Here is a 23,289-nt window from a genome sequence, read left to right on the forward strand (position 1 = left end):
TCATCCTGGAAGGTGAACAAGAAAGTGATGTGCATGCACTTTCTATCCGTGCTGCTGGTGGTTCAGAAGAAGGAAAAAACAGACTACATGGACTTTTGAACATGCTGAAGTCAACACAACACTTTCCAGCAACCCATTAAATGGCCAGAGGTAGATATCCAGAGTGAGAGCCAGAGAAGAGAGTGTTCATTATAGACAAAAAAACAAATAACATGTCAAGCTGGGTAGAAACCTGCAGACACGCATGCTGGCACAGATCCTGCGTTGCACAGGAAAACAGGAAACAGCGGCTAGAGATGACCACGTTTATTAGTGGTGCGTCCTTAGCTGATCTTGCTAATGCAGCACAAAGCTGCAAAAAAACATTCTGATTGCAAAATTTATAATGAAAAAAATGTATCTGTCTGATAGAGACTAGAGTCAGACGTGACTGAAATGATTATACGCATCAACATTAAAAACTGTTATGGTTTTCACTGCAACATACACTAATGTTTTATGTAGACTAACTTGTACTTCAGTCATTATTTATTCACCCTCATGATATTTTGAAGAATCTTTACAAGGCTCTTAAATCTGCATTTACTCACTCTCATGTTGATTTCGCGTGTCACACAAGCATTTGAACGCCTGTGTTTACTACAGTATGCGTGTCGTTGTAAATCTGTTCTTTATAAGCCCCTTTCACACAGCGCATTGAACCCGGGAAATTGCCGGCAAATTGCCGGAACGCCTTCTGTGTGAACACAAACACGACCCGGGTTTAATGCCGGGATCGATGCCGGGTTGGGGACCTAGTAACATTGCCGTGTTCAGTCCCGGAACGCGCGCTGTGTGAACAAAAGCCGTAATAATGCCGTGTCGTAAGCCCCTTTCACACAGAGATTCCGGAAAATACACGGATAAAGTGACCCGGGATTTGACACGGGTTCATTTGATTTTGGTTCATTCACACTGCCAGTGATTTTCCGGAATCAGAGAGCGCGTTCACACACAACCCGTGTATGTCCCGGAAAGACACGTGACATCGATGTGACTTGTAATGTCTCAGCAGCGTCTTCAGTTTGCTTATGAGCTGCGATTTCTCTCTCGAGAAACCACGCTTGTGCATTTATTTCTCTGATTCGATCATAAAATTGCGCATTTCGTACCGTTTCACAACTGGCGAACGATCCCGGCTTCAGCGTCATCACTACGACACGGCATTATTACGGCTTTTGTTCACACAGCGCGCGTTCCGGGACTGAACACGGCAATGTTACTAGGTCCCCAACCCGGCATCGATCCCGGCATTAAACCCGGGTCAGAGAATGTCTAATATGGCGAGAAGTTTCACTCTCAGTACACTTCCGGCTTCTGAACTGGTTGCAGTTCCACTCTGATTCCATATGAGGGCGCTCACAGGACGAGTGCAGAATGAATGGAGGTCAATGGCGGTATACCCCTCAAAATCCACTTTTCTCAGGATATAATTTTTTGTCTAGTAATTTGAATGTTGTATTCGAAAGGAGATGCAAAGAAATTACACATTGCTGGGTGTTAGATTTTTTAGAGTCACTTATTTGCTTTAAAAAAGTCTTTCAAAATGTCAATGACGTCAGAATGCTGACGTCATTAGCAGAATGCTAGCGTGTTATGGGCAACAACAACTCAACCTGTAAGAAATCAAAACGACATAAGTACTCGTTCATTCAACTTTCGACCTAAAACCCATGTTGAACTTGCAAAATCTACAATCACATCTGAGATTTCTCAACGGCAATCGGGTGAAAGAGACAAATTTAGCCGTCTAGCCCCATTGACTCCCATTCATTTTGCACTCATGGCGAGCGCCCCCAGTGGAACTCTGGTGGTACTACAACCAAAATTCGGTACAATAGGGCTTAATAGGGAGTGGACAGGCTCTCCGTAGACGGGCTCTGCCCGGGTCGTGTTTGCGTTCACACAGAAGGCGTTCCGGCAATTTGCCGGCAATTTCCCGGGTTCAATGCGCTGTGTGAAAGGGGCTTTAGTGATGACGCTGAAGCCGGGATTGTTCGCCAGTTGTGAAACGGTACGAAATGCGCAAGTTTATGATCGAATCAGAGAAATAAATGCACAAGCGTGGTTTCTCGAGAGAGAAATCGCAGCTCATAAGCAAACTGAAGACGCTGCTGAGACATTACAAGTCACATCGATGTCACGTGTCTTTCCGGGACATACACGGGTTGTGTGTGAACGTGCTCTCTGATTCCGGAAAATCACTGGCAGTGTGAATGGACCAAAATCAAACGAACCCGGGTCAAATCCCGTGTCACTTTATCCGTGTATTTTCTGGAATCTCTGTGTGAAAGGGGCTATAGAAAGCCATCGTGTCTCTTCAGAAGACTTGGATTTGGATTAGACCACGACTCGATTCTTTTTAAGATGCCTTTGTGACATTTTTTGGATCTTTTAAGTTTTAGAGTGGACTTTAAATGGAGGGACAGAAATCTCATAAAAAAATATCTTTATCTGTGTTTGGGTGTTGAACGAAAATCTTATCTTTAAAACAACATGAAGGTGAGTAGATGACAGAATTAAAAATTGTGGGTGAATCATAGCTACCTTATAAATACTGTAAGCTGTCAGAGTCTTGGAAAAAAACTAACTTTATATCGCAAATCATATCGTTACATCAAAGATACATATCATCGCATTTTTATATCGCGATATCTCGATATAGCGATGTATCGTTACACCCCTTATTGATATAATTAAATAAATGGTTTTGGTCATGTGGCCCACACACAGGCTGTTTGTGTTCGTGATTAGAATACTGACCAAAATCGCAGCCCTAACGCCAGGTTTTACCTAATTAAGAGAAGGCCATTTGAATATGCAGGAAAGAAAATGAGACTTGAGTTGCTTCTTTTTGGAAGTCTGATGATATAAGGACTATTTATTTTATGGTTCTTTTTTATCTAGTTTTATCATAATGAAGAGAGTGTGAAGATTCTTCAATAATTGTTCTTTTCTGTGCCATGGAAGAGAATACTCATTTGGATTTGGCACGACATAGGGGTGAATAAATAATAATAATTTTTCATTTTTTGGGTGAACCATTCCTTTAAAGCAATAAAAACAGTGCAAGCCCAAGCTGCCTCTCTGTGAATGAACTTTAAACTAAGGGTGCAGGAAGCAGTCATGTCTTTAGCTAAAGCTCTGTGTCCTCAACTGTTTGTTATGGATTCTGATTCAGCTGTCCAAATAGTCCACAGGAGAGCCAACCTGCTGCCCTAACAACACACACCAATATAGAGAGAGCTTTAAGACAACAACTGACAAAAAAAAAAAAAAAAGTTCTTTATCATTTCCAACACGTGTTCAGTACAAGGAAAATAATTTCGCTGTGAGATGGCTTTTGACAAAAGGCAAAATCAAACAATGTAGTCAGGACTTAGGGTTTTTTTTTTTTACAGTAACCTATAGGCCTAATAGATTCAACTATAGTTCACACTCATTTAAGTTCAAAGCAATTTTTCAGTCAAAATAATACTTCTAATAGTATTGTGTAATTCTCCTACTTAATTTGCCTTATAACAATTGTAGGTTGACACTTGGTCTACCAACATGTCTATGTAACTCATTGAACAACCACAAAAACACTAGTCAAAATACTTCTAGAGTGCCACCAAGCCATTGTTTTATGTAAGAGCAGTTGCTCTGGGCATGTGACAAAAAGCGCAAAACTTACTGGTTGGTTGGCCAGAATTTTCCATAGTGTGATGGAAAAGAGATTAGAACACCTCTACGTAAAAAAAAAAAAACCGACAGCAGCTGAATGTTCGCGTTTTAACAGAGGCATTAACAGCTGTTCATTCAAATTTAAATGTTACTGCACTGAATGCTTGTCTTTCTGTAAAATATAACCAGAAATTCAACCAAATGGAAAAATGTAGCCCCACCTCAAATGGTTGCATTAGACAACTTCACAAATGAATTAATAAACATTTCTACTGAACAATTCATGCAAGTCACATTTCTGCTTTTGACTTCCTTTGCTGTAGGCAACGGAAAAAAATGTCTGCACCAAAATGCTTAAAGTGCCCCTATTATGCCATTTTTAAGTTTCCTAATGCTGTTTTGGAGTCTCCTACAACAGGTTAACATGCATCAAAGGTCAAAAAACTGTTTAATTTTCTCCACACTTTCAATAATTCTCAAACAGCTCGTCAGATGAATCAATCTCTCTAAATCCCTCCTTTCCGCGAGCTACTCTGCTCTGATTGGCCCGACCGCTCAGTCTGTTGTGATTGGTCAACATGCCAATTGCCATAAGAACGTTAGCTCTACTTGTCCTGAGGCTTCCTACACCGTAAACTAAACACAGTAACGAACGTCAATTTTACCATATCAATGCGAGCACGAGTCCGATGATGAAACATTGGAAGAACTATTCATTCAACCCGAACCTCCATCGCAAGGACAACTCTAGCAGGACGTTTCAGTGATACACTACTCAGTTTGAGGTATGGGATGTTGCAACTGTAATTCCTCACCATCAGCATTAACAAGTGCATGTCCATCAACAAACCGATTATTTTACTTATACTTAATTATTTACAGAGTATTTTTATTTATTGCGGTAACACGTGGAAACTGTATCAATAACAATGCATACATTAGCCGAGCTCTAGCGAGAATGACTGATGTAACATAAACGTTGGTAAAACAAATCTTGCTCCATGCTTAATCTTTCCTCAAAGTAGTGAGAACGACAGACGATCTGCATTAATAGACAGTTTTAGGTAATAGTGGCCCACAACTGAGCAGCAGACCTATTTCAGTAAGACAGTAATAATGTGAGTTAGTCAGTTAGCAGGAGACCTACACAATATAAAACTCAAAACTAAGTATTTTGAACACCATCTTTTAAGAGCAAGCGGTTTGCGAATCCTGAATTGAACTCCGAGATTTGAGAAGCAGTCGTCAGTAAAATAAAGGGAACACAGCAAAAGTTTAGGATTATACTGCTGTGGTATTGTGGTAAAGATGAATTTTAACCAGTGATTCTTCACATGCTCGTCCTTGGGCAGTGAAGAAAACTGGCTTTACCTTCACATTGTAGAGCACAGCGTCTTCTCGACATGATGCTATCCAGACCTGTATCCATAGGAATCAGCTGCCCGTTTGAGGTTCAGGTTTTCCCTGGTGTCTGCGCGCAATACGCTAATGTTTCATCTCGACGTCACAACGAAGCGGATTATGACTCGTTTGGAAAAACGACTCATTTCATTGACTCAGAGTCGACTCTTACATTTGAAAGACAATAACTTTTTATACGGTGAACTTTCAGATTTAAAACTTTACAGGATGTTTTCATTCACTTAGAGCTATGTTACACACTACATGAAAGGTCATTTTCAAAAATCCATAATTGGGGCCCTTTAAATTACATTTAACCCAACTTTTTCTCACAAATGCACTTTGCATAAACAGCAGACGAACAGAGCTGCATGATTCTGGATAAACTGAGAATCTTGATTTTTTTGTTTCAAGCAAAGATCACAATTCTTAACAGACAAAAACAAAATCACATGTAATAGTAACTAGCCTAACGATTATTTACCTTTTCTGAATAGCCGAATAATCCTTTGGTTAATTTACCAATAATTAATAACCGTAAATAATACGTATTAACTTTTACCTAATTTTACCTAATGATATGATTTATCACAAAAGACAAGTAAATGCAGTGTAGCCCTAATTAGGAAAGGTTTTTACTAGGCCTATGTCTGCGTTCACAGTCACTTTTACAGCAGCAATTGCTTAAAAGTGTGAATTCTGAAATGTTTTGTTTGCTCAGGAGATTAAATTAGCTGCTTGAATATGTTCATTCAGCTGTGTGAACAAACAGCTGAAGCCACAACCACATTCTAACTAACCCTAGCCATAACCTTACCACGACTGATAGTGCGTTAGTAAATGAGTGCAATCAAGGCGTGAGTTCATCTATTAGATATTTTAAATAACCAACAATAGCTTTAAATGCTTTGTAACCGGTTCGAGAGAGTAGCCTATGCTTGATCTGCGCCTTGCACCCACGGCAGCTCATAAAATCCAATTTGCTGTATGAACGTAGCCGTATTAAGCACAAAATATGGGACTAACAACCGTATTCTAGTGTTGTATAAAAATTCACTATAATTGTCCAAATCCTTACGCTGGCGTCTCATCATTTTGAGGTAGGACAGCCCCGGATGTTTTTCATTCAGATGCTCCTGTATAGAAGTTGTGCTGCTATGGCAAACCTATGCCATTTCAGTTTAACAGAGCACCATTTTATTCGGTCTCTGTTTAAAAAATGTCCACACTTTAGATCAGGCTCAATATTTTGTAATAACAGCTACTTTTCAGCATGCCCGGGAGTCGGAGCCATCATCATTGGAGATGAACATAAACAGCGTGGCGAATCTACGCATTCCACACAAATAGACTAATTTGCGATTATGTTGACGCGTCGTTCCAGCCCTAGATTAATTGTGCAGCTCTAACTCCATGCATAGTCAATGACTTCATGGCCCAGATGGTCTGCTGCTTCCGTATTGAGTAGCACACTTTAGAGACATATTCTAATGGTATGCTGGGCTCGACAATAAGGACTGCCCGATGGCCATGGCCATGGCCATGGCCAGCGTAAACGACGTTCAGAACAGTTGACGCAACTGTCACTTGCCCAATCGGGCCAGTGTTGCATCACAAAAGTTCATCATTTGCACAAGTTTTTAAGCCTTGCCAATTTAAATATTCAAGTGAAAGAAGATCCAAAACAGAAATCAATTCAATAGAGTGAGAAGTTGTGTGTGCGCACCCATCTGAAGCATATGCCCAGAAAGTCGCTTCTCAGACAGCGTGCAAATGCTAAATTGAGCTCTCTTTCACGTCTTCTTGCGCTTGAACGGACATATTCACACAAAATTACATTAACAAATAAAATACATAACCTGTTATATCTTAAGTGAACAAACAGTTGAGAAATAAAATGCATGTGTAACAGTAAATTGGATCCATGCAGCTCTTAAAGTGACAGCAGCCTGATAATATTCCTGCTGCTGTCTTTGTTTTAATGTTAATTAAACAACAAAGGACAAAGAAAAAGAAAAATCACTCACTGCTCTTGACTGAATAACTTTTGTAACTATAACAAGGATTAATCCATTTAATTTATACAGTGAAGACTATGCAGTGCTATTTTACATTTTATTATTTATTTTTTCTACCTGAAAATTACTTTTAGACTTAAAATTAAAATAAACACTGCTTTTCATGTTTTTAGGTATGTCTGTTCTACTGTATTTGTGCTATTGCTCGTCATTTGAGTATTTGTTTTTATTTTATTACTGACAGTTTACTTGTTTTTAACAATATTTGAAATTGATATGAGTTAGGCTATTAGTTTTTGGTGTCACAACCTTATTTATTAAGCTTATGGGTCAAAAACCACGAAGACAATAACTAGGCCTATTTTATGTGTTTATTACTTTTGTGTTATTGTGTTTATTACTGTGTTAGGGCCAGTAAAAAATTAGCAGGGCAAGTAAAAATTTGAACCGGGCCATTAGAAACAAATCCTTAACGTTGAGACCTGGAATGTTTAAAGTCTTCAAACCACACTAAAGCCGTATTCGGACGGGATTAACTTTACAAGGGTAGATGGAGTAATGTAATTTTACCACAGGACGTTTGTAATATTAATGGCCAATTCGCACGAGATAAGATATCTCAGTAAAACTAGCAGAAGTTGGAGGGTTAACTCGATTTGTGCATTGCCGTCACCTTCCAGTCATCATGTGCGCATTACGTTGCTTCCTGATATCACGTGCGCAAACACATATAACCTATATTTATATATATATATATAAAACAGTTATGCCTGGTCGAACGATGTATTAATTAACTTCATATTGGATTGTGTTGGTAATAGGCACTTACCTAACACTAAAAGATGTATCGTGCCTCTGACAAGTGCTTTCGATTTTCTTTCTGATCTGAATGGTATGTGGAAAAACCTTGAGTTTTGCCAGAGACTTCTCCCAGCATCTAGAACGCAACTGTATGCTTTTTCAAGCGCCTCCATACTTGTAAAACCGCGGGAAACTACTTTTAAACACGAAATGACTAAATATTTACAGCGGGTCTATTCGCACGGGATTAGTATTAACTGAGGTAATTTTTCCGGACCTTTTTACTGAAGGTAAAAGTCGCCGTAATCTTTACTGACATTGTCCGTAGTGAGATGGCACATTCGGACGGGACTAAAATCACTGAGAAGCTCTGGTAATTATTACTTTACCCCACCTCTCCATGTTAAACTAGTCCCGTCCGAATAGGGCTTAAGTTTAATGATGTCCTCTCTGTATGGGTCTGCAGCAAAAGGCCATCTCCCAGGTGGCGTCTTATCTAATGATCTTCTGCAACAGCAAGTGTAAATCATGGCTGCACTTCTAGTTTTCCAAATTGTTTTTCAAAGGGGATGATGACAGAGCAGCAACAATACATCTGAATACCGCATGATAAAAAGGTCTTTGCCAGCATAAGACACTACATAACAGCAGAGTCACTGTTACACCAAAAAAGGGCCTTTCACTGTGCGAGACAGACCTTTGCAAACAGGGCTTCAGGATACCTTATACTAAGCAGATTTATTTTGGTTGCATTATATTTTCCTGCTTTCTTTCACCAGTCAGCACTTTGCTTTGAGGGAATCTGCTGGTTTGCTTACGTCTGTGCACTACTGCCTGACTCAGTCGTGTAAGGCTAGAAATTCCCTCAGTCATGCAGTCTAAGATACTCTTGAAAAAGGAACTGCAATAATGCCTGTCTACAAAGCAAACAAGTTCCATTTGCTCAGGCCAAATGGAAGCAAGATGTTTGTCTTAGTGTGTATGTCTGTAAAGGGGTGAGAAAGGAAGGACAGAGAAAGAGAGGGAGTAAAGAGCAAGTTTAGACAAGGCTACTTAGAGCAAGACTTTAACAAAGCATTCCGGCAGGGGATCTTCTTCTATTCAACGTGACAAATTGTATGAAGTGAGATGGAGCAATGCGCCAACATGGCTGGGTCGTGTGAATAAGAACAATGAATGATCCCAGTATTTGTACAGGGAAAATATAACATCAAAGCTAAGCAAAATACAACGTCGTCCCTACCAGACAAGAAGCGTTCTAGAAGGCAAGTAGAAGCAAGCCACTTAGTCGCATGAATTCGGTTATAATCTCAAGCGGCATTTACCACAAGCCATTACTAAATCTTCCCTCAAAGATTACACATCAAGCATTAGCAAGCATTCCCACCAAAATAGACACAAGTTCTGTTCTAGAAGACTGTCAGAAGAATTGCGTTTTCACATTTAAGATTATCAGCCTGACATCCAGGAAATCTTATCATATGACTGACAAACATACCTCAGGTCACACTACAGTCAACTTCCTGAATCCACATGTTCCAGTGAAGTGCCACAACAGCACATAACAGTGCAGTTTGTGTGCACAGAATAAGAAGGATGGGCTCACAACTAAAGTGGATCAGCAGCGTTCAGAGGGGGATCAGCTGTAATCACTGCAAAGCCAGAGTTAAAGATCCAGTGGTTCACTTTTCACTCGTGGTTCTAGCGACCTTGATGGGGTCAGAGGATGAAGGTGAGAGGTAAGTATCTGAACTGGAAGAAGGTGCTTTCTTTTCTCCAGTACAGACTTCCTGGGCTGGATATCTCATCACTCTTGAAAATGTAAACACCAAGGGTAAATGGACTGGAGAAAAACATCAAAGTAGTTGGCAGCTTTCCTAAAGCCATTGATCAACTAATCGCACGAATCTGTATGGCCCTTATGTTTGCATTTCATTAACAAAACTATTAGGTCAAAATGGACTTAAATGGTGATGTTTAATAGCACCACAGATTATAACAAGAGTAAATAAGCCATCAAAAATGCCCTTTGACACATGATTCTTTAGACATTGGACAAAACAGCTTTACCATGCCATTAGTTTTAAAACAGCTTTTCCACAAACATTTAGCTACACTCCGAAGTTTGAATTAGAGATGATCACTAGAATGTTCTTAACACATGTAATAACTGTTTTTTATTAAAATTACAAAATAAACGCTATGCAAATGTTTTGTTTTTTGTTTTTTAAAGCAGATAAAATCAAAGTCAACCCTCATTTTTATAAGACAGCTTTAGAGGTTTTTATATTTAGTGAATCATTATATTATAGGCTACTTTTATTTATTTTTTTATGTAAATATTTGTCACTATGAAAATGGTACTATGAAAACTATGAAATATCAAGATTAGATATTATGTTGTCCCAGTACTTACTGGTATCCTGCTCAACATCTCAAAAACCTTCTAGTCACTCAATGTATAAATTGTATAAATACAATTGGTACAATGTATAAATAAATTGGCTTGGCAACATGTTATTTTGAATGCATACAATAGAAATACTCCCATGATGATCAGAATTATTGATGCTTACTTTGTGTCATAGTATAAAAACACAATGGACTAAAGTGTTTGTTTCTTTTTAAGGTGGTCATACTCTCCGCTAGTTTCCTCTGATCTGGGTCTCACCCCACCCTAGACTAAACGTGGCACTGTTATCCGTGACAATGTTGTGACCACATACACGTGCACACTCTGACCACAAATGTGGACCTATAATTCAAAACTCAAAATAATAACGCTAAAAAAAAATAACAGAGCAAATCCAATGGCATTTATCTCTTGGCAAACAACCCAGCTCATAACATCAGTCGTAAAACATACGCGTGCATGTTTTAGAGTAACGTTAAATCTAATTAGAACAATGATAAACTGCCAACATATGGCAGATTATATAAATATAAACTATAGACTAAAGGAATATGATACATTATGCATACGTTCTGACCAGTGTTAAGCTGAGTCTTATTGAGATGTCTGAGACTCTGGCTAAAGGAGTTAGCAGTGGTGGCTAACGGACAGTCTAGATCTGAACCTGTAATGCTGGAACTGTTTTAAGAGTCTCAAAAATGACAACTGTTCAAACTTATTTTAGTATTTAAACTGTGTTTTACTAGCTGACAAAAAGCTAGATGAATTGACCCTGAATAACTAAATGGACAACTATATAAACAACCACAACAAACAACGGACGTTGGTCGGCATTTACCTCCCTACTGCAACAGGCACACACACACACACACACACACACACACATACTAAATTAAAACCCGTCTCAAACTGTTTACCTTGAAGTCTTTTTCAATTCCAGGGGTTTTAGCTAAATATTAACTTTCCATGGAGCGAGGTAAAGTTGCATAACCTTGCGCACACTGAGGGTTCAAGCCCGTCGTCAACGGTCAGTTTTCACACTAGGGCAGGATTTCAACAGTCCAGTCCATAGAGAGGCTGAATGTGTAAAGCCCGTCTGGTGTGTACGCAGACGGCGAGGCAGTTACCGCAGCTCCTCTAGCAGTCACTCATGCCATCAGAAGACGGGCTATGCGCTGCGGCTGCGCTGGACACAACTGCGCATGCGCACACATGCGCTGCCTCGCAAGGCTAAATCATCTCTCTACCACCCTCTGCTGTAAACAGTAGGCTACATCATGTAAACACACGAGTTCCGACAACATTAATGTAATACAACATGTATTACATTAATGTTGTCGGAACTCGTGTGTTTACAAGCCTACTGTTTACAGCAGAGGGTGGTACACTGTTAAAAACAGCCACACTTAACAATTTCAAGGTCCACCTCTACGTTTTACCAGAGATATTAATTGTGCAGCTTCAGTGATTAAATGTACAGATGTAATTCATAAACAAAAGGCAATCTTTGAAGACATAATGAAGAAAATGTAGTTATTTCATAATTATTTACATTAGAATGAGTCTATATAGGCCTATTTGTTCCTCATAATACCCTGCCATAATGCCCTGCTATGTCTTATACTATAGTAGCCAATAAGTTGTCACAACAGAATGAACTCAAAGCAGTCCAACCTTATTTCTTTGAGCAAGAGTTTTAAATTTAGCAGTTGCAGTGTTTTCTGGATAATCCCAAAGTATATTTCATCACTGCAATCAGAATCTCTCAATATTTTAAATCATATGTTGTATAAAGATTGCCCATACTTTTTCATATTTTATTAAACCATGCTCTTGTGAGAAGAATATGCCAGATAACTGAATAAACAACTCACCATTAGATGGCTAGGTCATCTGCAAAATGTAGATTTAATTTAGAAGTTAGTGACTAGACAGACATTTCGGATAGCAGCTAGCAACTAACACTGGAACTAACTTTTCTGGTTTTCCTTGGTTTTGCTGACGTTAATCTCATTTCTTTCTGATGTAGGACACACCTTTCGCTCTCCAACAATGCATCACTGACGCATGCAATCAGCCTATTAGAGCTGCTTTATACGTGGAACCTATTTAAGACACAAAATCACTTTCTCTATGTAATGAGGTTAATGTCTTCTCTTTTAAAGGTGTGCCTAAAAGTCAAGCTGTCAAAATGGTTTTGTCTGCATTTCCAAAAAGAAAACATACTAAGGAGAATTCTGTTAAAATTATAAAATAATAATTGCTCCAGATCTCATAGTTTATGACCACTGTTTACATAGTTCCATCACAATGTCACCTCCATCTCATCTGAAATTATTCATTAATAGCATTTTGTGCTGAAAATAATGGATTTGGAAATTATTTTTAAATAATATATTTTTTAAATATGTATGAATATTTTAAAATAATATGAATAATAATATTAACACAAATAATTTTCCATAAATAATACACTTTTCCACAATTATTTCTGTACATTATTTCTAAACATCTTCTATTCCAACAAACAAAAACAAACAAAATATATTGAAATGGCTTATGTTTATTTGACTAGCCTGTTTCTTTATATGTTAAACTGTGTTAAACATGCGATAATTTATATTTTTATGTAGGCCTATTTTCATAGTTTAATTGACATTCTAAAGGTAAAACGATTAAATCTATAAAAAAATAAAGCACAGTATTACAGCATAACAGCTAGTAGGCTAGACAGCTAAACTGCATCTTCATGTAATGAGATAAAGCCAGTAGGCCTATTTCTTGGAACAAAGCGATATGAGCTGGACAGATGTCATTTGTTGATAAGCATTAAACTAATGTTTAATTGTAAACTAACAATCTAATTTGCATTAGATACAAATGTATTTGAGCTAATATTCGCCTTTATACATCCAAAAGAGCAGGTGTCGCTGTGTTTTCCTCCTCACAGTGTTGTTTTGACCCGCTGTCGATGGTATTTACCGAGCATGCGCACATCATTCTTTCTTTTCCAGGGCAGCCGAGTCAAAACTCCCTAGTTTGACTCCAGGCTCCGGCTTAGGAGACTGAAAAGTCTACAAAATGGTCAGTACGCGCCGAAATACTTATGTTATTGTGTTCCCTAAAGGTTAATTGTCTGTTTGGTGCGCTTACGTTACAGTGTGATGACAGATAATAAAAGGATGGCATAAGATTTTCTCGGATAGACAGAGTTCAAACGTGGCCTTATGGCTGATTTCAAACCCTTCCCACATGAGTTTCAGAGATAGTTGCACACTGTAGTGAATATTGGCAATATTGCTAATGTTTTTCCGCAACCTCACACGCTCTCAAAAAGCACATTATGAATATGTTATTAAACACCTAATCGGTCTCGCGTGCTGTTTAATGTTGGCATGATATGCCTTAATTTTTTGCAGGCCTTTCACCCTTTTGCAGTCCTATTCAGTTTTCATTGTAGCAGACATTTCGATTTGTTTTGGGTCTGCAGGTTGATTATCTGATGTGATTGGCTTTTAAAGTGCTTTGTTGTCCTTTTAGGGATTTGTTAAAGTAGTGAAGAACAAGGCCTACTTCAAGAGGTACCAGGTGAAGTTCAGGAGAAGGAGAGGTAAATGCAGAACTTTGAACAGTTTGCCTATATGAAGTCATACAGACAGGTTTAATTTTCATTGCATTCTTTTTTTTGCTTTTCAGAGGGAAAAACTGATTACTTCGCCCGAAAGCGCCTGGTTATTCAAGACAAGAACAAGTACAACACACCCAAGTATAGGATGATTGTCCGCTCCTCCAACAGGGACATCATCTGCCAGGTGGGTGTAAAGCTGCTGACCGTTTGCCCCATGATCATTTATGAAGTGCTCATGCCGCAGGATATTCTATAATGCCGAAAATCAGTACTTGAATAGGATGGGAGATTATGGGGAAAAGTTTATTTGTCACTTGACAAACTATTTATTAAGCGCTAAAAGCAATATTTGGTCACGGTTTATATTAGGTGGCCTTATTTAACTATACAGTATACTTATTAAATGTGTACATGTAGGTGCATAGCAGTTACAAATAACGTACTTGCGTTTAATTAACATTTGTGACCCGTGCTGGCAAAATTACTTGCAATGGGCAAATTTTCAAAAATGAGTTTGTCATTCTCTATTTAAAAAAAACTTCAAAATGTATGATTTTTGTTGGAATCAGACAAAAAATGACTGAAGTACACTTGTTTGGAGTTGTTAGTCAGTAAAGTAAATTGAGAGAAATCGCGATCAAGTTTTCTAAAAGTTCCAAAACAAAATCACCTAGCAACCATACCCTAAAATCCTTGGTAATAATACCAAATTTTATTATTTTTATTCCATGATGCAACAATTGTTTGGTTTACATTGAGACAGACTATATATTAAGAGCTACTGTGCTGCAAGGATCTGATACTTTGATACACATCAGATGTTTTTCCCCAAAAGTTAACCAAACGTTCACTTAACTGTACGTTCACGCCGCCGCCGACTTGAGCTGCAAAGAAGCTCTGGCTGCCCTGTCAAGGACGCTTGTCAAAAAGTACGGGGAAGTTTGTTGACGCTTTTGCCGTAGCAGCATTCTATGTTCGATCATGGGAGAAGAGAAGTGTCACATGAAATGTAAACAGAAAAACAAGCAATATATTGACACTAGAAACCTTTTATAATGACAGCATTTTTATAACCGATTTGGTCACGTGCGGGGCCGGCTCTCTCTCTCTCTCCTCTCTCCTCTCTCCTCTCTCCTCTCTCCTCTCTTCTCTCTCTCTCTCTCTGAACCGCGTCATAGCTCATTACCATAAAGTTGAGCTACTTTTAACTTTCTGATTGACGCTCAAAATGCGACACCGATGGATTTGACGCTCCTTGCAGCTGAGAGAAGCCAGCTTCCATTGAAAATGAATGACTTCCGGTAACTTTGGAAGCTCAAGTCGGCGGCGGTGTGAACGTACAGTTAGACATAACAGATGCTTGCGTGAATACTCGCCAAAACAGATATTTAGAAATATTGTTATTCTGTATATGTGTAGATTGGGATCGCAATGTGTAGTCTTTGTGCTCACGCTTTGGATGCGTCAGTCAGTGCGAGTGAGATCGTTTTGTTTACATCAGCATGAGTTTAAAAATCACATTTCATTGGTTCAGACTCATGCCAAGAAGAATTCGCTATGAATATTCACAAAGTTGAAATGCTGCGCTTTAAAACGATACCAAACTTGTGCTGAGGGGGAATGCGAGAAGTGAGACATGGGCAAGCAATCTCAATTTTGTTATCCTCAAATTCATTGACATTTTTCACTTGTTTTGCCTGTAGCTTGTTAATAGACCGTGTGCATTCAGACTCATTTTGCCAGCGTGGGTCAAATTTGTTGTTACACTATTAACTTTAGCCCTAATTGAAACCCAAACCGTTCGGACACTCATGAGTTTGTGAGTCATTGCACACGCTACGGCAAGCCATGACCATATGGCCATCAGCGATTTCCATGCAATTTCTCACCTGTGAGCTCGTATGACAGCAAAAATCATACAATGTATCCTGGCGTAACCATTCCTTCTAGCCCCAACCATACCTCAGACTCAATAGCAATAAATGTGGGAATTTTCTAGAATGAACATGTAGTTACAAAAATAACTAAATCCATAGTCTTGTGGGTATTCCATAGCCGCTTTTCCACTGTCGGGCCGAACGGTTCTAGTTATATTTCCACGAGCCTGGTACGGCAGGATTCCAAACTGTTCTCGGCCCGGAATTGGCCAACCGTGCTGGTAGAACTTGTAGTGACTTTGCAATTCGGTTCACTTCTGTTGTCTATCAGCTTCTCTGTAGCTGGCTAGCTAAGCGTGCTATTTGAGCGACGTAAACAAATTAATAGTATTAAAAGAAATATCTGATCATCCTCCATAACATGGTCGCTATTTACATCTCATATCATCTGTAAACTATTGCATTACCTAGGCAACAATTGTATTTGTATTTATATTACATTCCAAAGAGTTCCGTTATCAGCCCCACAGTGGAAAATGAAATCCGTTATCAGCTCCACAGTGGAAAATGGAACCATGTTTGTACCGGCTGGGCCGGATCGGCATGGAACGGAACAAGCAGAGAACGGTTTGGCCCGACTGCGAAAAGTGGCTAATGTTAGTATATAGTAGTTATATTTTATGCATTAAATGTAGTTTTTGAAAACTGTATTCTAAAAATGTTTGACATGCATGTTCTCATTATTGTGCATAAGATGAATCAAGCTTGTCTGTATATGAAAGCACTAAAAAAATATCCCTGTGGAGTCAAATGTGATTTTAAGATTGTTTGTTTTTCCAGATTGCCTATGCCAAGATCGAGGGTGACATGATCGTGTGTGCGGCCTACTCCCATGAGCTGCCCAAGTATGGCATCAGTGTGGGTTTGACAAATTATGCTGCGGCTTACTGCACTGGGCTGCTACTCGCCCGCAGGGTGAGTCTTGCACTTGCCTCTTATTTTGACTTATTTCCCCATTGAAATTGATATATGAAACTTAACCTTGCAGATATGTTTCAAGAACTAGAGTAGTTGCATCAAATTAACTTATTATCTAGTGGTTCTTCATGTTGACAGATATGAAGAAATATGTCTTTAAAGAGTAATTTCAGTTGCAAGAGATCAAATTTCTCCAAGATGGATTGTTACTCATAATTGAAACTGCAAAAGGGGTAGCACTCTTATATGTAGTCCTACATGTACTATGAACTCAAGTTTTATTCTGTTGAAACCTTGAAAAGGTTAGTCAATCCAGATTTAGCAAAGGAATTTTAGATCAATCATTATATAGGTATTTTGTTGTTAAGCCATAAAGTGATTGTGTCCCAGTTTGCATACTATACATCCTAAATGGTGTTCAAAATTAGAAAGTGTGTCCCAAATCGTAGTATGTTGAAATGAGTATCCCATGAGATCCTGATGATCTGTTTCCAGTGGAAATTTGAAGTGCAAATCCATGCACACTCCAATGCACATGTCAAACTCCGTTCTTGGAGGGCCACTATCCTGCAGATTGTAGCTCCAACAAGCTTAAACACCTGCCTGGAAGTTTCTAGTAATCCTAAAGACCTTGATTATCTGGTCCAGATGTGTTTAACTTGGGTTGAAGCTAAAGTCTGCAGGACAGTGGCCCTCCAGGAATTTAATTTGATGTAAAAATGTTAAAGGACACCTATTATGCCCTTTTTACAAGATGTAAAATAAGTCTCTGATGGACAGTGTGTATGTAAAGGTTTAGCACAAAATTCCCCACATATAATTTTTTAGCATGTTAAAATTGCCACTTTGAGGATGAGCAAAACACGCCATTTTTTTGTGTCCCTTTAAATGCAAATGAGCTGCTGCCTCCCACCCCCTTTCAAGAAGAGGGCGAGGCTTCAAGAGCTCCTGCAATAAACACAAAGGATAATCTCATACACTGAAATGTCAGTGGGTTTCAGTTCGAACCGGAGTCAGACAATGCCTACAGAGCCAGAGAATGTGTGTTGTATAGAGATAGAACAGGTATAGTTTTGTTTAATTACGGATATAACTTGCGTTGTCACCTTGCTTTTATCCACTACAAGCCTGTTGTAGCGGACCGTGTCCAAATGATGGCCAAAAATGTACTGATTAGTTTTCTAAAGTTTATTGTACATCACACAAAAGATGAAGCGTCTTTTTTCACTGAGCTGAATAAACAGTACAAGTGCGCATTAAAGTCTTATCCATAATCTCTCTCTCTCCCTTTTATTATCAACATACACAGCGAATCACACAACACTCGTTACAACTAACAATTAACTAATATATACAGATCTTTTCAGGGGGTGCTTAATAAACTGGTAAACTTTATATACGTAAAACAACTCCGATGGACTAATAAATTGTGCTCTCCCTTTCATTACTGCAGTGATCAGTAACATTAAGCCTATCACTCCGGAGACTGTAAGCTGGATCATAAATATTTTGTACTGATCCATCCTTGAGTAACAACTTTTTAGCAAAACCTGCTTTGTATTTGTATTTGACCCTCGTTCACAAAGCAGTCTGGTGTAAAATGATTTGCGCAAACATAAATGCATTTAGGTATAAGGGGGGCGCAATCCCTTAAAATAAAATGAATCCACTGAGTCTTCAGCGGCTCTGATGTGAGAGTACACGAAGACCACTGTTCATTCGTACATCAAAGACAAAACACCTGAGTTGCTTACGAGACATTCTTGTCTACAGCTGCTCCGGCGTCAAAACAATGTTGAACTGTGTTCAGCTCACTCAGGGCTGGTCTATGTTAATACGGCAGTGTCCGCCAACAGTCATGGGAGGGGCCTGTGCAAAGTGACGTCACTTTGCCCAGAATCTGATAAAGACTTTATCAGCAACAACATTGTGAACTTTTATAAAGATATGTTTGGCTGTTAACTTTAAATGCTTCATTATGAAAAACATGAGTTTTCTGCATGGAAGACCCCACAACTGGCAGAGTAACATACTACTTTTCTCTCCAATACAATGGAAAGAATTGTGTACTGAAACTAATGTGGAGTGTCTATAAGAGGATTTTAACCGTGACGAGATGATTGACAGGCCAGTTTCCAGTGACAGCCTGGTACATTAACGATGCAATTATGATTTGGTAGTATGTCCCAAAACTTGGCTACTCTTCTGCTATACACTCAAACTTGTGTACATTTTCTTCACAAGTGTACGTAATTTTAGGGCCTAGATAAGTAGGCAAATTGGGATGCAGCAAATGTTTATAATTGTTTAATTATTAATTACGTCATGTTTACCTGTAGTGCAAGAGTAATCCAAATGTGCATCCGTGAAATTGTCCCATAATGCATGGTGCTTGATTTAGACATTTCATTGAGCAAGAATCTGTATTTGTAAATGTGCTCCGACGGGTGCGTTTTACACCTGGTACTAACAGTCATCTCAGTCAGGTGACACAATCACGAGTGGTCAGCTGAGTCTTCCTTTGACCACTTGTGACTTGCTGCTTTTTTGACTACATATCTCATTTGCTACACCAGATCCATGTCAGATCTGGCGACTGCAGAATTTCAAGCAAGTTGCTCTTAAGTGCAGTACTTCAACCTGAAGTTTGGATGTGCATGCTTTGTGATCTGCATCACTGCATGTTATCATAAATACCAAAGATGTTCTATAAACTCTGGCTCTTTCAAATTTCATCAGATTTATAAATAAATAATAAACTGCATTGCTGCAGCATTGTGTTAGATAAGTATCCCATCATTTGCTGTTGTGCAGAACCCATCCAGACACATTAGCTTTGACCGTACAAAGAGAATGTTTTCGCATGTGTTTTTAATGATCTCCAAATTTGGTTTGAGTGATAAGATCACAATGCTCTTGCAATCCAATCTTCTCTAAGAGAGTTAATATCAGGAGTAAATGGGTCCTTAAGCAGTTCTTTAACACTTGAATGAATTTTGATTCTGGATAATTGATACGAGGGCGCAAGCACTGGTTCTAACTGGACAATTGTGTGCTTTCTTCCAGCTGCTGAACAAATTTGGCCTTGACAAGGTGTATGACGGCCAGGTGGAGATCACCGGGGACGAGTTTAATGTGGAGAGCATTGATGGACAGCCTGGAGCTTTCACCTGCTACCTAGATGCAGGCCTGGCCAGAACCACCACTGGCAATAAGGTATTCGGAGCCCTGAAGGGAGCGGTGGATGGAGGTCTCTCCATTCCTCACAGGTAGATCTACCCTCATACTGTTTGTTCTAGGTTTTCCTATTTTATATAATTCTGTCTACTTGATGACAAATCTTGAAACTGAGCAGCTTGTTGCTGTGATTGCAATTCAAGACGGGACTGATTTTAAGACATGTTTTCATTGGAATCATCAAAACTGCATGAGCTCTGTTTATTAATACTGTGTAATTTGTCTTAGCACCAAGCGATTCCCAGGCTATGACACTGAGAGCAAGGAGTTCAATGCAGAGGTCCACCGCAAGCACATCCTGGGCCTGAACATCTCAGAGTACATGAGATACTTGATGGAGGAGGATGAGGACGCGTACAAGAAACAGTTCTCTCGCTTTATCAAGAACGGCGTTACCCCTGATTCAGTATGTACTGGGTGTTTTTTAACATGGTTAAAGATGACTGATATAAAGTGGGTTGGGCTTAAAAGATAATACTCCAAACAAAGTAAAAAAAAATAAAAAATTGAGATGCACGTTATATCGGCCACCATATCGTATCGTCCGATATGTTCATTTAAGTTATTGTTATCGGCCCGATACGAAAATTTGGCCGATGTATTAAAGCTGATTATTTCCTTTAGCTGAGACACTTGAGATGCACTGTTCACCATGATGGTTTTGAATAGCTTAAAATATGATTGAAATCACTTCATAAAAGAAAATATGGCAGAAAAGAAAGAGGAAAAAAAAGTGCAAAATGCTGAGCAAGTCTTTCATATTGGCTGCATAAAATTGAGAACATTTATAATTGTGTGCTTGGGACATGACTTTTAATTTTTGTAATCAAACTTTCAAATTATATACAAATTGGGAATTAGATTTATCGGGAATATATCTGCTTTCAATATAAAGAGTTATTGGTATTGGCCAAATTTTTCATATCGGTGCATGCATACCTATTAAAAATAAATAACCCATCTCTATGATTCTGTATAATCTTAAGTGGATGGAACATTCTAAATTGACTTCTCAAAAACCATGCAAAATGACACTAATCCATATGACCGTAGTGTCTTCTGAAGCAAAGCGATTAGGTGTGTGAGGGGGAAAAATTTGAATCCTTTATAAACTATAACCCATGGCTTCCAGGCAAGGCGCTTGATGTAAACGTCAGCACGATGTGAAGCGTAACATAAACACACTAAGTGATGGTTTATAATAGGGATGCACCGATACTTTCATTTTTAGTACTTGTCGACACCTGTTTTCACTGCATTTGTAATTTTAAAATGTATTGGGTAGTGAAACCAAAAGAATATAAATCATATTAGTTGGCTTAATTTGTTAATCAAATATATTTCCTTTTCATTATTAAGCCTGCTAAAATGCATTGTATGAGCTTCTGTTACGTTCACTGTTCATTCGATTGCTCTATCATATTTTATCTTTCATTTAATAGCACATTTAGAGCAGCTCCAGCAGGGCTCAGTGCTGAGGATTGGGTCAGTGGTACAAATTAGACACCAGTGAAATATCAATTCTTTATTCCAATTTTGATACTACCAGCCTTATTAATGTGAATTTAAACCATTAAAACAGTCAGTAATAAAATAACAATAAAATTGTTTAATATTCCACTAATTAGATACATTTACTTCATAGACAGCCTTCTTTTTTTTTTATCCCCATTATACGCTGTTGTCAGTGTTTCTTTGTCTGGACACAAACACTGTACACACGCTGCCTATCGGTTGTTGGTATCTGTGCATCCCTAGTTTATATAGTGTATTTATAGTGTATTTTCCCTTGCATACACCCATACATTTTGGGAGGGAGTTTCCCTTTAAAAATTGCAAATCCATGACTTGGTTTATGTAAGTTCAGTATTTCATGAACACAAGATTAATAACATCACCATTCATAACTTCAGGCTTTATCAGCCTGCTTTACTCTAATATCTTGTGACAGTTTTGCTATATTCTAATGTGTCTCTCTTCCTCAGATGGAGGAAATGTACAAAAAGGCACACGCATCCATCCGGGAGAACCCAGTGCATGAAAAGAAGCCCAAGCGGGAAGTCAAGAAGAAGAGGTACAGATCTTTTGTTTGGTTGCTTCATGTCTTGTGCTCTTAGGTTGATGTTCATGAGCGTTTCACAGACAAGGCTTAAGCCTAATCCCAGACTAAAATACATGTTTTAACTGAAAGCAACTTGCACTGGCATATCCTAAAATATATCAGTGTGAGATGCACACCAGTAATGTTTTCTTAAGGCACGTTTATAAAAGCTACTAAAAGGCCTAATCCTGGCTTAATCTAAACCCTGTATTTGCTCAAAAGTATTTTGTCAAACCATTTAGATAAGGTTTGATGTCCACGATAACTCCTCTGCTGCTTGATGATGATACCCTTTCAGACTGAGCAAATTGTGGTTGGTCCTACATTTGCACAGTTGATGCATATTTCAAGACGGGGCTGAGAGCAACTTTGGTTAATAGTTGGACATTTAGTGTCAGTGGAGCCATTACAGGAAGTTTCATTGTTTTAATTTTTTTTCAGAACTGACATGAATTGTCAGATAGTCCCAAGTATAATTCATTAATGTTCTTTGCAGTCTAAGTAAATCAATGATCTTGACTAATGCTTGTTTGGTCAGGGAAAATTGGTTGGTCTCACCTAAATGACTGTTTAATTGAAATGTAGTGCTGTATTTAAAGTTGATTTTCTGGGAGAAATTGCTTGCTGCTTGTGTTTGCTAAGATTGAGTGGTTCTCTTTCTAGATGGAACCGTGCCAAGCTCACACTGGCTCAGAGAAAAGACCGTGTTGCCCAGAAGAAGGCCAGCTTCCTTCGGGCTCAAGCTGCAGAGGAGGACTAAAGCGCGATCCTTTGTGTCTCCTCATATTTGTGCAGAAATCTTTTGTTCTAATAAATATTTCAGAAAAGACTTTTTCCGTCTGATTGCTTGTAACATTTAATAAGTAGGTGTATTTTCAAATGTTAAATGTGTATTTCCTTGCTTTAACACCTGACTTTAGGGAAACCTTTAGCATTTACATAAGGAAGTGGCAAACAGTGGCAATTTAATCTTTCAGTTTGCTGTATTGTAGTGAACACTCTTCTGAATGAGTGAATAAACTGAAAACACATTGTCAGGCCAGGAGTTCAAAACATGTGACCTGTGCTCTGACAGCGCGTGATCCCGATATACACAGAATTACAGTATTTCAAAATATCTGTCTTGGTGA

The 23,289-nt window shown here is 38.6% G+C and overlaps 2 protein-coding genes across 6 annotated transcripts in view; one reads left to right on the forward strand and one right to left on the reverse strand.

Moving 5' to 3' along the window:
* Positions 1-11,586, reverse strand: part of evi5b (ecotropic viral integration site 5b) — a 57,285-nt gene extending 45,699 nt beyond the window's left edge. For 2 of the 5 annotated variants that reach the window (XM_084426448.1, XM_084426445.1), the window contains exon 1: positions 11,256-11,548. The gene's annotated coding sequence lies outside the window, so the exon portion shown is untranslated. Of the gene's footprint in view, positions 1-9,423; positions 9,635-11,255 lie in introns of all 5 variants that reach the window. The other 3 variants (XM_084426447.1, XM_084426446.1, XM_084426450.1) reach the window with 3 other exon arrangements.
* A 1,704-nt stretch (positions 11,587-13,290) lies between these two features.
* rpl5b (ribosomal protein L5b) lies at positions 13,291-22,988 on the forward strand. Its single transcript, XM_084425385.1, has 8 exons — positions 13,291-13,422; positions 13,879-13,948; positions 14,035-14,150; positions 16,684-16,818; positions 19,888-20,090; positions 20,287-20,464; positions 22,044-22,132; positions 22,823-22,988. The coding sequence occupies exons 1-8, from the start codon at positions 13,420-13,422 to the stop codon at positions 22,917-22,919; spliced, it is 891 nt and encodes a 296-aa protein (XP_084281511.1). The 5' UTR covers positions 13,291-13,419; the 3' UTR covers positions 22,920-22,988.
* The last annotated feature ends 301 nt before the right edge of the window (positions 22,989-23,289 follow it).

The sequence above is a fragment of the Rutilus rutilus genome, assembly GCF_951802725.1.
Source record: "Rutilus rutilus genome assembly, chromosome: 12".
Taxonomy (NCBI): Eukaryota; Metazoa; Chordata; class Actinopteri; order Cypriniformes; family Leuciscidae; genus Rutilus; species Rutilus rutilus.

Bases quoted from the DNA above. Each gene is read 5' to 3' on its own strand.
- rpl5b (XM_084425385.1), top strand. The intron at 20,091-20,286 runs GTAGATCTACCC...AATTTGTCTTAG, and splicing joins GGTCTCTCCATTCCTCACAG to CACCAAGCGATTCCCAGGCT. The intron at 20,465-22,043 runs GTATGTACTGGG...TCTCTTCCTCAG, and splicing joins ACGGCGTTACCCCTGATTCA to ATGGAGGAAATGTACAAAAA.